The sequence below is a fragment of the Bos javanicus genome, chromosome 20, assembly GCF_032452875.1.
Source record: "Bos javanicus breed banteng chromosome 20, ARS-OSU_banteng_1.0, whole genome shotgun sequence".
NCBI lineage: Eukaryota > Metazoa > Chordata > Mammalia > Artiodactyla > Bovidae > Bos > Bos javanicus.
The window spans coordinates 37910125-37927389 of NC_083887.1; the positions used below are offsets into that span (position 1 = coordinate 37910125).

The window sequence follows — 17265 nt, forward strand, 5'->3', positions numbered from 1 at the left end:
GGGATCCTACCTTTGAGTCCATCTCTTGCCCTCCTCACTGTTACTAATCATAGCTCAGGCCTTTGTAGTGTGTGAGTTAAATTACTACAGTAATCTCCATTCTTGCTCTTTCCAACTCAGACAACTCCATCCTTCAGACTTTGCCTTAGTATTTTTTCTAAAGTGCAAATTTGATTGTATCCACTCCTTAGTTAAAGTCTTTCAGGGTTTCCTTTTGATCTTCAGGATGCCTTGCAAATTCCTTAGCATAATGTATATGATGTTTCACCACCTGTTGCTTATCTGCTTTTCTAGTTTCATCTATCTTTATTTACCCACAGGCACGTTTTTCAGCTTAAAAAAAGGACTGATGCCTCTCGAGGAACATTCTAGGGTCCTTCCTGAAGTCTATTCTTTGGGTTTTTTTCAGTGTATTTTTGCCCAGTTTTATTGAGATATAATGGACATACAGCACCGTATAAGTGTAGGATGTACAACATAATGACTTAATGTAACACGTGTTGTGTGAAATCATTACCACAATAAGTTGTTAGCATCTATTATCTGATATAGCTAAAAAAAATAAAAGATGGGAAAGTTTATTTCCTAATGATGAGAACTCTTAAGATCTGCTCTCTTTAATAACTTTCAAATATACCATACACTGTTGTTAACTTTAGCCAGCATGTGGCACATTGCTTCTCCAATACTTTCTTGTCTCATAAATGGGAGTTTATACCTTCATTCAGTTTTCCTCCCCCGCCCCCCGCCCTGCCGCCCCAACCTGAAGCTGTTCTTAAGCACAGTGTAATGGATGAGCAGCCTAACATCTTGATTGGAGGCTCACTTGTGGGAGCTTTTGCTCTGGTGTTGGGCTTTGTTGATAGCAAGATAGCAGGGCTGGAAGGAGTAAGTGAGAGAGTTCTCCAGAGGTCCTTTTCATGCCTTTATTTGTGCTTTCGCCTGGAGTGCCCTTAGACCACTGACTCAATTGTGTAGTTCTTTTTAATTCAAGACTGCTTCCTGTCTTGGGCTCTGACTATGATTCCTTCTACAGAGTGCACTTATCTCTCCTTATTATTTTCTGCTTGATTGTTTGTCTTTTCTGTCAGACTACAAATTCCTTGAGTATAGGACTAAATTTCTCTAGCATACTATTATTATACATAGTCAGTAGGCAATAAACACTTGAAAAATGAATGATTAGTTAAATGATTTTAGGGAGCAGGGCTAGGACCCTGACCTAGCTGAGCAAATATCTCCTGAGCACAAGTAACTGAGATTATTGCTTCAGTAATTATTTTTTAATTGCCTTTAGTGATTGTACACATTTTAGAAAAACTTTTTAATGATATATTTTTGTATCATTAAAGTAAGAGATTGTTTAGTGATCATATTTTATATAGTTTGTTGAAATGTATTCTCCTTTAAAAACTGGCTTAATATTCATTAGCTTGTGAAGATTTTGAAACTGAGAAGCAGAAGGTGTTGTTTCTCTAATTTCTACCTGGAATAATATATTCTAGAAGTCTTTTGGTTTTTCTTTTTACCCCCAGGCATAAATGTATAAGGCCTCTAGCTTGTTCCATAATTCAGGTTGCCTGACTTATATTTCTTATAAGTGTGAGGTGTCTCACAATACTTAAGCCCAGAAGTTAATGTTCAATTAAGTTTCTTCTTCTCTGCAGTAGTTATCAAACGCAGCATAACAAATCATCTGCAAACTTGAGGCTTAAAACAACAGTAATAATAATTTATTATCTCCCATGGTTTCTGTGTGTCAGGAATCCAGGAAGGGTTTGGCTGGATGGTTTTAACTTGGGATCTCTAATGAGGTTATAGGCAGATGTCAGCTGGAACTGCAGGCATCCAAAGGTTTGACTTGGGCTGGAGGATCTGCTTCTTTAAGATGGCTCATTGGTAGACTCAACTAAATTAAATAGCCAATTTCAGTTTTCTCTTTGGTATTCTGTACTCTCTCTGCTGACCCCTGTCTATAATTATGACATTTAAATGCTTAATAATCAAAATGGGGTAGAGAGCATGTGATAGCCAACTTTAAGGTAGCCTCTTGTTATTTACACCTTTATGTGGTTCCCTTCCCATTGTAAGCAGGCCTGGCCCATGAGATCAATAGAATATGATAGAACAGTGTGTGCATTCCAAGGCCAGGTCATAAATAGTACTGTAGCTTCTGTGTTGGTCTCTTGGGTTGCTCATTCTTGAGCAAGTCAGCCACCATGATGTGAGGATACCAAGGCCGCCCTGTGGGGTGACTCACATGGAGAGAGACTCGAGGACCTTGCCAGCAGTTAGCACTAGTGAGTGAGCCACACTGAAATTGAATCCTCCAGGCCAGGCCTAGATTTTTCTCTCTTGAGTGTTTTAGACCTGCAGGTGACCTCAGTAGGTATTCTATCAAATAAATGACTGTTGATAAGTTTTATATAAGGGGTTTCCCTTGTGACTCAGCTAGTAAAGAATCTGCCTGCAGTGCAGGAGACCTGGGTTCAATCCCTGGGTTGGGAATATCCCCTGGAGAAGGGAAAGGCTACCCATTCCAGTGTTCTGGCCTGGAGAAGTCCATGGGGTCCCAAAGAGTCGGACAGGACTGAGCGACTTAAACTTTCACTTTCAACTTTTATAATCTTAGCACTGTATAAGAGTATTGCAGTAAATATAAAAATTTAAAAAATCTAGTCCCTGCCTAAGTCTCTCAGATAAATTTATCTCAGATAAATTGACTAGTTACAGCTTTGTAGAAGCCTTTTACGTGGCTCTTCACATTTATGTTAATTTACAATTATTATTAAGGGTTTGTTTTGGTTTGGTTTGATTTGGTTTGCCAGGCAAACTGTCAACCTCTCCTTCAAGATTGAAGCATCACATAAATGAGGATGATTGAACTTTCTGGACACCTTTCCTCATGTTAGGTGCCATAGCCTCTCATCTTCCTGTATCAGCCTATAGGCGGTTAACAGTTTGTAATTTGCAATTTTTTAAAAAAAAATTCTGTCTTTCATGAATTTGTTAACTCCTTAAAGTTAGATTAGATTAAGCTGAGTTCTCTTTTAGTAAGAGATTATCTTAAAAGATATTTATAAGGGGTTTATGGTTCAAAAACTTTCACATAAACAGTTTGATTCCTCAGAATAACCTTTTGAGATTGGTGGTTTTATGACCCTTTTAGAGATAAAGAAGCTGATGCTAAAGTGACTTGCCCAGAGTTAGTAGTTAAGTAATATAGATGTTAAGATGCAAACATCACTACACCATTAGATAATTTTGCATGGATATCGATCAGTGGCAAATTTGCTGTTAGTTTTACTGTAATGTGGAAACTTAGTTGTATTATGGCATTAAACCTGGATGTAAACTACTATTTCTATTTGGTCGTCTTTTTTTTTTTTTTTTTTTGGTTCTTGTTGAAAATATAAATATGTGGCAAAATGAATTATAGAGTAGAAATTCAAAAATATTCATGTCTGATTTTTGTAGTTTAATGATACCTTTTGAATTGAGTACTTTTATTTCTTCTTCCCTTTATACCACCCAAATCCCTTTAAAATAAAGGTCTGAGGGTCATTTATGTCTTCCTGTTCGATATACGCATTCCTTCCCAGAAGCCTTGCAGAAGTTCTATCGTGGTGAGTTCAGGTAGGAATTTCTTACTATTGCTCTATAATTATCTTGTTAAGATAATCTTATTTTTATATAATTATTTTATTAATGTGTGTCATTAAAAATGCTGTTAAACAGAACAAATTAGGTAATATTTGGATTAGTCCATAATTGTAGCCATAAAAAGGAATTTATATAATACATAAAAAATAATACATTAGCTGAGTCACAAACACATCTAACTTGGCTTCTCCCAACCTTATTGGAACTATGTGGAGAAACCTTGCCGAATGCCACTTAGGCTATAATATAATTGTTAAGTAGAGGTTTTTCTCCTTCAGTGAGATAGAGGCCATGTCTCTACTTTAACCTTACATGCTTTTAGCAGTTTGGTAAAAAGATGATTAAGACTGTTGGTGAAAATTAAATGTTTAAGTTCTCTGAGATTTTGTATTTTTCACCCTCATCTTCTCCCATCCAGAGTGTCTGAGGGTTGGATTTATTCTAACTATAGAGATTCCTGGTATCTCTGTCTTACATGTTAAGTATTCCTGGTATCTCTCTCTTACATATTAAGTATTTCCTAACCAGTGGAGATGTTTTTTTTTTTTTTAATATTCCTTTCACTTAATTTGTTCAGTAGTCAGACTGCCCTGAAGAGAGAAGGGTAGAGGGAAGAGTTAAGATGAGGTAGACCAATTAATTAGAGCTAAGTTGGACTACTATTTTTTGCTGACTTAGCCTAGATTTTATAGTTTGAGAAAACCTTTTCTCTAGGTGTTTGTGAAATTGTATTAAATCTTCTTGACTTCTGAAATCTTTTTTTTAGTAGCGAGTTTCTTAGTAGCGAGTTTTCAGTTTCTGCTCATCTCAGAAGTTTAGCACCCTTACAGATGACTGATATATTCCAAGTAGGAGTATATTTTTGTGTACTTATCCAGTAGAATCTGTCCCATTGGCTTTTTGATATGTCAGTTTTTGATTTTAAAATCAATTAAACTTGATTCCTTTTTTTTTTTCCCCACTAAAAAGTCATTGAAGTTTTAGATGTAATCTTAAGTGTTATAGTATTTGTTATTGAACTCTTATGTAAAAAAAAAAAAAACAAAACAGAAAAACATTATTACAGAATTTTAGGGAAGGAATTTTTATATAATCTGACCACCTTAACATAATGTTTTAATTTCATAATGTTTTCTTTTTTATATATATTATACTTTTTGATAAGTAAAACACAACTACATTAGCTCCATATATGGGATTTAATGGATACTTGATAAATAATTTGACTTTAATTCATGTTTTTTGAGGGGTCTGGAGAAGGAAATGGCAACCCACTCCAGTGTTCTTGGCTGGAGAATCCCAGGGATGGGGGAGCCTGGTGGGCTACTGTCTATGGGGTCGCACAGAGTCGTACATGACTGAGGCGACTTAGCAGCAGTAGCAGCAGCATAGATAAGGTAGATATTGCCATCTAAATCTGTTTTTGAGCAGGAATTTGTGGTGGGTTTTAGATATTTCTGGGGTAATTAGTTCATGGGATAACTAGTTTTTTAATATGAATTTTTTTAATTTGGAGAAATTATAATGTCTAATCCTTTGTTTAGCTTATTCTATTTCAATATAACTTGCTTTTTCTTCACTCTAAGGTGGTTGTGGAGGCAGCGAATTAGGTTATATCTTGAAGGGACTGGCATCAACCCCATTCCTGTGGACCTCCATGAACAGCAGCTGAGTTTGAATCAGCATAGTAGAGCCTTCAACATTGAAAGAGTTCATGATGAAAGTAGGTGGATTGGGAATTAAGTGTGTTTGGGGCAATATGTACTTTACAGTTCCTTTGATCTTTAATTTCTGAAAGTAATCATTTATAATTATTTGGGGATTTCAGTGCCACTGACTACATTTAAGGAAGTACAGTGAACTACTTGAGTTGTAAAAATTTTTATGATTAGATTCTGAAATAAGAAATATAGCATATTTCCATAACAATTTTTTTCTAGGGTGGGTTTGAAAACTCATTGATAAGGGAAGGACTATAAAATGTCCGAGAGGGTACTTGATATTTAAGGAAAGAGTCTTGGTCTTAATCTTTGAAATGTCAAAAAGGAAAAAGAAAGTGGTTGAAAGAAAATGAACTAATCTGTGGAAGACTTCATAATAATTATACATTTATATATTTGCATTTACATATATTTACCATGGGTCTAGTTATTGATTAAAAAATCTATTTGTTAGGAAATTTTTGCATCTCAGCTTAAGATTTGTATTTCAAATATTTGTGTAAGATGCTAAGGGAATATTAGCATAAAATGATATGCAGCTTTTTTGTTGTGTTAAGATGAATTCTCAGATTTGAGCTAATTTGAGGATTATATTTAGCAGTATTTTCCCACTTTGTCCCATAACTGTAAGATTTTCATAATGCAAGAAGATCCCAAGAGATATCCTAAATATCTGTGGACTGTATAAAAGGATATTATTTCCTCTTGCATTTCATTTCTTGACTAAACTTTATCAGGAAAAGCTATCTTTATAACTGTTTTCCAGCTTTGTTTTTGTCTGGTTGTGGTATTTGATGTTTGTTTATATTTTTTTTTTTCAGTTTTTCATGGTGATTTATAGCTTTATAGGTTAGATGTTCCTAAACTGTGAGTTAATGCATGTTTTAAAGATGGTTTTTCTTCCCCTGAAAAAAAGTCATTTGATTTTAGAAAATTTTTAAATAACTAGTTTTTAAAAATCTGAAAATCTTGCAAGTCATTCATAAGCAGATTTCCTATTATTGTTTTTGAAAGACTGCAGTAACTATTAAGATTTTAATTTTTTTAAAAGATTTTAAAATCTTAACTAGAAATTTTACTTTATATTTCACCAAAACAAGTTATTGCTGTCATAGAAAGATGTTCAGGATTTGGTTGTTTTCACCAACAGTATATAGGATGTAGATTCATTGCTCAGATTCACTGGTTTTAGCTTATAAACTAAATATATATAGAAAAAAATATATATATAGAAACAAATTACATATAAACTTAGTAATATTCAGGATATTTACATCTGGTTACTGGTAGTTCTAGTAAAAGCACAAGAAATACTCAAAATAAAAAGAATTAAAAAAAAATTATTCAAAACTTAGGCACCAGTCTCTGAATGAAGGAACACACAAAATACTTAATATAATCAATGGTAAAAGGTCCCACACTGAGGCGTGTTAGTATACTAGGGATAAAGCAAACCTCTTGCAAGCTTCCAGAAAGGAAGTGGTGATAGTGGTGGTTATTGTGGTTGGAGCAGGTTATTTTATACATGAAGAATCTGGAATCAGAGTAGTTTCAGATTTCTCAATAACAACACTGTAAATTGTTATATTAATTATTAATATTATTGTTATTAGCAATTATATAACATTTACAGTGTTGGCACTGTTTTAGAGAACTTTTTTGTTAGAGGGTTTTTTCCTTGATAAAGAGCTTTATTTTCTGAGAAAAAATTAGGAAGATTTCAAGATATATCTCATGTTTCCTATTTAAATTCTCTTCAGGTTGGCAGGGAACACTTCCTAAGAAACTGCCATTTGGGATTTTTGAATATAGGAGTAGGTTTGAGATTATAAATATACCACCATGTTTGATCCCTGGTTTAGCTTTTTAATTTGGAACACAGGATTAAAGAGAAAAAAATCCTGTTTTTTTTGCAAGAAGGATGATTTAACTTGAATCAAATAAAATTTTCTATTTAGTGTTATCTGTCCTTAACTAGATTATGTATGTGGTGTGCTCAGTTGCTCAGTCATGTCTGACTCTGCAACCACATGGACTGTAGCCTACCATGCTTCTTTGTCCATGGAATTTTCCAGGCAGGAATACTGGAGTGGGTTGCCATTTCCTTCTCCAGTGCATCTTCCTGATCCAGGGATTGAACCAGGCTCCCCTGCATTGCAGGCATATTCTTTACCACCTGAGCCACCTGGGTTGTATACAGATTAATGAAGAGGAGTTCATTTTTATTACCATTATACCCTCAAGGGAAGGTGTGTGCGTGCTAAGTTGCTTCAGTTGTCTCCAGCTGTTTGCGACCCCATGGACTATAGCCCAACAGGCTCCTCTGTCTATGGAATTCTCTAGGCAAGAATACTGGAGTGGGTTGCCATACCCTCCTCCAGAGGATCTTCCTGACCTAGGGATTGAACCCTGGTCTCCCACATTTCAGGCAGATTCTTTACTGTATGTGCCACCAGGAAAGCCCAAGAATGACATAATGATGTGCGTGCATGCTAAGTCAAGGGAAGGTAGAGTTTATTTATTTGTTAAAGAAAACTTTTAATCATATAAACTCGTAACTTTTTATTTGCAAGCCTAGTTGTATTAATTTGGATAAGTGAATTGATTTGATAAACAATCCTAGAATCTCAGTGGCTTAACATACTGAAGTTTTATTTATAGTTCAGCTCACTGTCCAAGGAGTTTTCAGGCAACCTCCAAACAGTGGCTCCTACCATCTTCTAAGGCTTTTGATCTTCTGTGTGGTCCTTTGTAACTATGGGGAGAAGACAGTGAGAGCATGGGGGATTCTTAAGGAAGTTGTAGGAGCCAGGCCTTTTCACTACTTTTGCTCATATTCCATTGGCCATTACTAGCTCCATGAGTATACCCAAGGTGGGTAGCTCCAGAAACATAGTCTGACAGTGTGAGAGAACTGCACAGGATTATGGTTTCTGTCACGTAACAATTCTATACTTAAAAATATAAATTAATGATTAATTTTGTAATGGATTCTCTTGAATAGAAAATTGTCAATTGCTATTGAGTCCATCTTTTCGTGTTTTGTTGAAGCAAGGTGTAAATGAACAGTTTAATGATTAAATAATGTTTGGTAGTCAATTAGCATGAAAGAAATATAAGCAGAATTAAGATGATTAATGAGACTTGAAGCAATTTTATATATTCTCTTCCTCCTTTGATAAAAGATTTCAGGTGAAATTCAGCAAGCACATATAGTAAAAGTGCTATATACAGAAAGGAAAATTAGGATGAGGAGAAATAGGAATACACATAAAAAGTTAAGACCATACAAAAGAAAAACATATGGTTACAGTTTGGTGAGACTTAAGATTTATCAGTTACTAATATATGGTGATGGCTTCCTTGGCGGCTTAGCAGTGAAGAACGTGCCTCCCAGTGCAGGAGACAGAGGTTCCGTCCCTGGATTGGGAGGATCCCCTGAAGAAGGAAATGGCAACCCATTCCAGTATTCTTGCCTCAGGCATGACTTGGCAACTGAGTACAGAGCAATGTTTAGTGAGTACTTACTGTCAGTGAACATTTGTAGAAAATCTGTGAGGAGATACAAAACATTCCATTAGTGATTACACTATGTAAAGAGAAATAATTTAAACTGTAAATTTTAACTTTTTACGTTGGCAAAACTTGTTAGTTGTAAAAATGTGAATATATTTAGTACCAAATTAAGACAATATCAAAAGTTAATTATGCAGTCTTAAGTACAATCAAATTTGATCAAACACATCATTCTTATATACCTTTTTGTATCAGATTCCTTCTGTATTATGAGATCTAGCTGATAATGTTAGCCCATTATATAATTTAGTCAAATAAATTTTTAAAGATTCCATGGTATTGTAATAGCAACTTGTGGTAATTGAAAGAATAGTTGGGTCACTTTAGACAGTTAAAATCCAAAAGAAATTATACATGTAATTAACATTCAATAAGCATATAAACAAATAGGCTACAAGTCAGAGGAGAATATTAAATTGGTGGTTGTGTTGGTGACAGTGGTGGAAAGTTTTATAGAGTATTAAGTGTCTAATGTCTATTTATACATATTAACCTAAAACAAAATCTTAAAACAGCAAATTATCCCAGAGTTTACCATCTTAATACAAAATACTTGTGATTTCACAGAGATTATGAAAGTTAAGAATCCAAGAGAGGCTTAGCTTGTTAGTTCAGGTTTAGGGTCTCTGAAGAGGTGACCGTCAAGCTGTTGGCCGGGACACATAACTGGACTGGAAGATCTGCACCACAGCTCGTCACGTGGCTGTTAGCAGGCGGCTTCAGGTCCTCACTGTGTTGGCTTCTCCATTGGACTGCTTATGGAATATCTTCCCCCAGAACAAGTGATCTGGGAGAGAGAGTGACCAAGGTAGAAGCCAGGGTGTCTTTTTAAACCAAATCTCAGAAGTGACGTACCATCATTTCTGCCTTATGTTGGTCGCGTAGACTAATTCTGGTGTGATGCGAAAGGAAGAGTTGTATAAGCATGTGAATACCAGGAGGCAGGAATCATGGGGGACCATCTTAGAGGCTAGCTGCTGCCTCAGTTGAAGTTAACGTTTAGCTTTGACTAAGAAAAAAAAGTGGAGGAGACAGAAAAGGTATCTTGTTCCATAGTGCATGCCCAGCAGGAGACACCTGGGTGCGGCGAACCTATTGGTGACCCTGGGAAGAAAGGGCTGGCATCTCAGGCTGGGGACTGGTTAAAGACAAAAAGTAAAGGGGACCATTTGAAGGTGAAAATCACACTTTGATCCAGAAAGCAGTGGGATTCTTTGGAGGATTTTGTGTGATAAAGTGTGGTTTAAGTAATCATCAAGGAAGGTTACATAAGTTGTGTGCACAGAACCTTGAGTAAAATAAAGATGAAAAAAAAAAAAAAATAAAGATGACATTTTTTTAGGAGTCATATAAGGAGATGTGGCACTGTTCTCCAGAGCTGCCATTGCTGAAAAACATTCTCTGTTCTCTATTTGAGAAATAATCTGACTTTTAACATAACTGATTTGGCTTCATACATGAGCCATGCAAGTAATTTGCTGCTTGAATCCAGAAATGACTCTCCCTTGGAAGAACTCCATCATCTCTACTTCTGAAGCAGGTTGTAGTTGGAGCAAAACTTAGCGGTGTGACAACTTGAATCTTATGCTGTGAATAAATATCAGTATATTTCATCACTCTTGAAAAATTGTTTCAAGAAAAACTAAGGTTTATTTACTCATTGCAGCTATAATGTTTAAATGATTTTATGGTTCTATATTATGAATACTTTAAGATTTAATTCATATGTTAATGTTAAGCTATAGACGCTATTAAGACAAATATTTTAATATTTTATAAAATTTATATGATAATATTTCTGAATTTTTAAGGCACTCTCTTGGATTTTTCTTTCATTCTCTGCAGGGTTCGAGGCTTCTGGACCCCAGCTCTTGCCAGTGAGAGCGCTAAATGAAGTCTTCATTGGGGAGAGTTTATCATCCAGGTACTTTTAAACTTGTCATCTTGAGTTTAAAATTTAATATTTTAGTAATTTTAAACTCTTTATTAAATTTCTACCGCCTAAGATTTGTGAATAATTAATACTATATAAGAAAAATGAATTATTAAATGAAATATTTCCACACCTTTGTACACATTAATACATGTTAAGAAGAAAGAAAGTTTCATTACCAAAAATGTTTGTGAAGCCCTACATTAAACAAAGTTACTCAGATTTCTTTACTGCAATATTTCCCTGAGCCTTTCATCCATTATATAGGTGCTTTATAAATGTTTAAGAGAATGATATATAGGCATATATTTGCAGTTGATATAAAACTTTGATCTTATACACTGTTCATATTAAAATTTCTCTACTGATTGTCTTAATGTTTCATAAAGTTGATTTATTTATTTGCTTGTTTTGATCCAGGATCCAGTTAAGGAGAACACAAAAATATTACTTATTTTTTTAATTAATCTTATTTGGCCATCATAGCCCTTTAGATTGAATTAAGAATAGTTTTTAGTCCCATCCCTGTTTTGTCATTTATGATTTTTACATTTTTAAATGGTTTAAGCCAATTGCAGAATATTGGCAGAATATTCCTTATTTTAGATTTGTATGATTTTTTTTTACTTTGCATGATAAAATTCAGACTAAGCATTTTTGACAAGAATACTGCATAAGTAATGTTGATCCTTTTCAGTGCAACATCATAAGGCAAGAGTATTGACAGCTTAAGACTTGTAACCATTATTACCAAAAATTAAGGTTAGTGAAGTTCTTCAGTGGGAATATAAAAACACAGTATATGTTTTATTACTGATAAAATCTATTTTGTGAGTGTTGAATATAACTTAGGCTTAAATTGTCAGCAGAATTTTTTGCAGAAAATTTGTGTGACCCTAGTTACTAATTGTAAAATGACTGCCATAATGTAAAGTTAATTTAACTCTTGGTGGTACATTTAGAACTTTCTTTCTCATTTTTGTTGTTGTAAGGGAGTTAGGGATGGAAGATTAGAGATAAACCTGTATTCTACTCTCCTGCTACCAGAACCATGTGACCTTTTGAAGGTCATGTAATTGATTCCCTGAGAGTTTCAAATTTTCTGAAATTCTCTTCATTATAAGTCATATTCTTTTATAGTAAGTTTAATTATGATGAGAATAATTTGTCTTTAAAAAAAAAACACACATTTTAGCCATTAACTTACTACTGGAGGTAGTACTGAAGAGAACAAAACCTGATTCAACAGAATGATTTGAATTATCTTTTTGAGTTGTAATTATTTTAATATAATTTTAAATTTATGCAGTAAGATATATTGCACACCTGCTATGTGAACTAGGAATATAAAAACGAATAAGATAAAAGTAGTTGTGTCTTAATGTTTTGGAAGCTAGTAAAATACATAATTAAAAATTATTAAAAGTAAAATGTATTCTTCAAGAAATCAAATAAAAATATATACTTTAAAGAACTTAAAAATATGGTAAAGTGTAAAGATGTACTTATTTTAATATAGTAAGACTTATGCAGCAACATAAAAAACTATAGCATATCAAGTTTGAAGCAATATGGAAATGAGTAATGGATACATTTATGTCACAAGAGAGAGGAAGAGAATATAACAGTGATATAATCTCATCACTATTGCTAAAGACAGGCAGAAGAGAACAACCTTAAAATGAGATTGGAAAAAGTCTCCATTAAAATAAGTAGATGACAAAGGTAAAGATGTTTTGTGAGTTTATGCTTATTCAAGGGAAGCCATTTAAGGGCTTACATTCTTCTGTTTGTATATTTTGAAGGTCATAACTTCTGAGAGCTTCTACTAGCGTTGCTTTATGATTTGTACTTACTAAAAATAACTTACAAAAGGAGGAAAATTGGGATCAATGACTGACTTATGGAAATTCAGTGAGGGCCCGTTAGGAGGTGTCCGATCGGACGCTTCTGTTTCCTGTGGTGGCAGTGCTTTGGTGGGTTTACCCCTGATGTCGACGCTGGTTCTTTTTGTGGTCTTTGATGCCTCACCTGGTATCTTTACTAAGATTAAGGACAGCAGTGGGTGGGCTTCTGTTGCTACTGAGAAAGCCTTAACTACTGGAAATATTAGAAATTACTCTGAAAGAGTCTATGACACAGACGTAGGCAGAAAGGAAGTGAACACTTACCGAATGCCTGCTGCGTGTCAGGCACTGTGCATGCTGTGTGTGTTGTCACGGGTATGCTCATAGCAACTCTGTGAGAAAAGTGGTTGTATTTCTCAGTGAAAAAACTGAGATTTGGAGAATTCAAATCACTTGGCCAAGCTCATATGTTTAATTTAGCATCAGAACCATCATGTAAACCCAGCGTTTCTAATTCCAGATCCAGCATTGAGTTGTCATGAGAACTTATTACTTATTCTTTGAACTGCCCTGCCTGTACACGCCTTCCTCCTGGCAGTGCTGTTTCAAGGCCATCTTGTATTATTTCTTATATAGTGTCTTGTTTATTGCTTAAAGCAGTAAACACTCTAAATAGTTGGTAATTATTACTGTAAAATTTCTGACCTGCATACTAGAATATAAACTTCTGGAAGATTGTGTCTATTAAATCCCTAGTACCTCGCACAGTGCTTATTAAAACATTAGGCACTTAATAAATATTTATAGATTGAATAAATATTGATGCTGTCATTATCTCCATTTTATAGGGCAATCTGTGGCTCAGAGAGGTGAAGTAAATTGCCCCAAGTCACACAATTAATAAATAACAGAGCCGGGCTAAGCCTGTGCTTTTCTTTAGTGTGTGCAATAGAAGTGTAGTTTTCCTGAAAACTGAAGTGCTTTGCTTGGAAAATGTGAAGTGTGGCAATATTATTCCTGCCTCATTTATAATGTTCTTAAACTTAAGAACATTTTAAAAGCCCAATTTTTTTCTTTCTCCTATTTGTTCTAACCTAGAATGTCTTATTCTTGGGCTGTAGCAGTGGACAATTTAAGAAGAAGTATACCCACTCTAAAGGGACTGTGAGTTTTATTGCTGCCTTAAAAAAATAATTTCCCTGAAACCAAAATTCTATGAGTTGACTAATCTTGATAAACTTGCATGTGAGAATGACACTAAATTCGCTGTTTGTTTTGGACTCAGCGTCTCTCTCCTGACTTTTCTTTCTCTTTACCTCTGCTGCTTTTCTGTCCCCACTTACCTCTAATCTCTGGTTTCTACATGATTCTGGCATAATAGCAGCCATTCCAATGGATTTGGCTGACTTGTCTGTATTGTATATAATAGACTAATGTACCTAAAATTCTTAATTTTCTAGGAAGACATAACAAAGCTATGAAGTAGATTAAATGTGAATATTAGACTTGCTGTCTTTTATTTTTAAAGAGAATGCTGACTTCAGAGAAAAAAACGACTCGGAGTTGTATCATATGAAGCATTCACAAACCACGAGCTTGGCAGGAGAAAATGAAAGGGTTAGAATAAGAGATAAATTATCCAATGAATGTTAATATTTGCAGGGATGTCTAATAATTGTCATTGTTTTGAAAAGCTATATTTTGTTAAGGGTTTATTTTAGCTTTTTTATTTGCTGGATAAAAGTAGCTCAGTGTTTGTTGACTGTTGACACTATTATTTTAAGACATAGTTTACAAAATAGGCTTCTGTATGTTTCAAAAGCTCTTTGAATAGTTACAAATCACTTAAATATTCATGCAGTTAAAAAGTGGTGTCATTTTTTGGGGGGGGGGCTGGTGTCAGAAAACCCAGTTGATTCCATGTTTATTAAATAATCTTAGAAATATAAATCTTAAAAAAAAATTACAGTTCTTATTTTATCCCTAGTTTTGTTCACTGGTCCAGGACTGGTTGAGATTTTTCTTTAGAACCTCATTATCTCTGCTAGCTTACTATCAATTCAAAAGGCACATTAGTAAATAACTTGAGAAACAAGAGTTAAGTAGAAATGGTTGGTAACTTGAAGGATTAGATGCAGACTTAGATGTGTCAAGGACTAGCTCCTGAGAAAACTCCCCTAGGAATGGCATTTTCTTTTTGAATTCTGAAATCATCTTCTGTATGTTTCCATAGCAGTGCTAGGTAAAAATTTATAAGAAGCTCTTGTTTGAAATCTTACGGAGGCACATATAGGTCAGAGAAGGATGTAGACATATAGATATTTTTGAAATTTTTTCACTTAAATCAGTATTGGAATTAGCATCATGATATGTGTCCCTACTAAGTTAGGTATGTCTAAGTCAGGATGACCTACTTAGATTTCATCAGCTCTGAAAAAGATACTTTATCTCATTTACCATGAGACATAAGTTCTGCAAATCCAGTTTTATATTCTCAATTCATAGGGCTTCCTACTACGAGATTTCAGTTGATGATGGTCCATGGGAAAAACAGAAGAGCTCTGGCCTCAATTTGTGTACTGGAACAGGATCAAAGGCCTGGTGAGTAACTTGGAATGTTGCTTATCAAATTTTGTGAAATGCTTTAAGTAATATAATTTGCGTGTGGTCTCACATTGGTGTATCTGAGGCCTCTGATACGCAGGAAGGGGCCTGGCATTGATTTACTGGTTGGCTCAGTTTCTGTTGCACTCATCCATTGGGTCCAAGAGTCGAGCTTTGACTTACAGCTCGGCCTGGATCTGGTCATTCTTTATCTTCCTGCACTAGGTTTGTAAAGAGAAAAAAGAAGATGAGTGTTTTTAGGGAGTGTATATTTTAAAAAACGAATATTTTAAGTTATAAAGAAATGAAAACAAAGTACAGTACCAAAAAATATGCCAGAAGTTTGTGCATTCAAGGCCTAATTGGAGATAACCTGGGACATCCTGAAACCTACCTGCCCTATGACTCCTCTCTGGGAAGTCTCTTGCACTTCTTAGCACACACGTGCCTGTGCCTCCCTGACTTTTATCTGTAGCCGTCATCTCTCTTGAGTACAGGCTCATATTGTAAAATTACCTACTAACTACATAAGGATGTTAATAGCACTTCAGATTCAACACATTCAAAACTGAATTTCTTGTCTTCCTTAGTTCTCCTGTGTTTCTTGTCTTGCTGAATAATATCACTGTTACTTACCCTTGACTTCCTAGTCTCAGGAAGACACATTATTCCCTAAAGGCTGGCTCTTAACTCTGGGTCTTCCTGTCCTCCCTCTGTACTTAGCAGTCTCTGAATCCTCTCAGATGTACTTCAGGAATTCTAGCCCCTGCTTTTCAGTTTCTGTGGCTGTTTCTTGGTGTCGCCCCCTATCTCTTTAGTGAATATTCTTTGTGCCTCATCTTGCTTCTTCAGGCTGTTATTCGTAACTCCTACCACAGAGTAATATTTCCATAATGTAGATAGATCTCACTATTTCCCTTCTGTGCTTTAAAACTTTCTTGACTCCTGACTGTGTTCACGTTACTCAGTCTGTCATATGAAGCCCTTTAAATGTGAGCTAAGGTTCCTTGCCAGCCTACTCGGGCCTGACCCTAACCCATTACACTGGAGGCTCTGCAGGCTACTTGCAATTCTTAGCACAAGCCATGTTCTCTCTGGGCTTTTTGTTTTTGCTCAATGTACCTTCTTCCTGCATTGACTGCCTGAACATTTTCCACTTTCCATCTACTGGCTAAAAATTCCAGTCTTCAAATGTCATTTAAATGTCAAAATCTTTGCTTAAGACCTTGTTCTTTTCATAAGCCTAATTAATCAATCCCTTTTTTTGCCCTTACCCAGCACTTTTTCCTCATAGCACTGTTATAGCACTTAGCACATAATTGGTTTCTAGTAAGTTCATACCCAGTTAGTTTGAGCAACTTGAGGCACATGGGGTGGTGACTAGTGACTTTTTTTTCCGTTTAATTTTTTCACAGTGCTTCATACTTATTCACTTAAAATGCTTTTTTGAATAAATGACTACATGCTCACAAATACAGCTAAAGCAGTACTTATCAAACTGAGTTAAGTTTGAATTCTTTAAAACTTGAGTTTTATTTCCCCTACCACTCACCGTATGGTTGAGTCCTGTGTTGATGTTGCATTTAAATAAGTATGGCTTAGATTAGAAGTTCTGTCTTTTCTGTGTTGCTTATTAACATCTGCTTTGTGCTCAGTGCTCTAGTGTAGAGCCAGTTCTGTCTCTCTAACCATATCCTGTCCCTGCCACCTTGGTTACTTAGTCCCTTTTCTACTCAGCCTTATGCAGCTTGCTTGCTTCTGACATGATCTACTCTCCTGTTATCCCTGATAATTCTTTCATTATGATTGGATTTCCCATGTATCATTTGATCCTTTTTCTCTTCAGAGAGTAAGGGGAGAAAAGAGAAGCATTAGGGGAGAAGAGAGAAGGCTAGGGATCAGAGATACTGAGGGAAAGTTT

The 17265-nt window shown here is 35.2% G+C and overlaps 1 protein-coding gene across 4 annotated transcripts in view; it reads left to right on the forward strand.

Moving 5' to 3' along the window:
- Positions 1-17265, forward strand: part of NADK2 (NAD kinase 2, mitochondrial) — a 45441-nt gene that overhangs the window by 17396 nt on the left and 10780 nt on the right. For 3 of the 4 annotated variants that reach the window (XM_061393718.1, XM_061393721.1, XM_061393722.1), the window contains 5 exons: positions 3553-3636; positions 5250-5386; positions 10806-10884; positions 13839-13904; positions 15246-15341. In XM_061393718.1, coding sequence (XP_061249702.1) covers positions 3553-3636; positions 5250-5386; positions 10806-10884; positions 13839-13904; positions 15246-15341 — 462 coding nt within the window. The remainder of the gene's footprint in view (positions 1-3552; positions 3637-5249; positions 5387-10805; positions 10885-13838; positions 13905-15245; positions 15342-17265) is intronic. The other variant, XM_061393720.1, reaches the window with a different exon arrangement.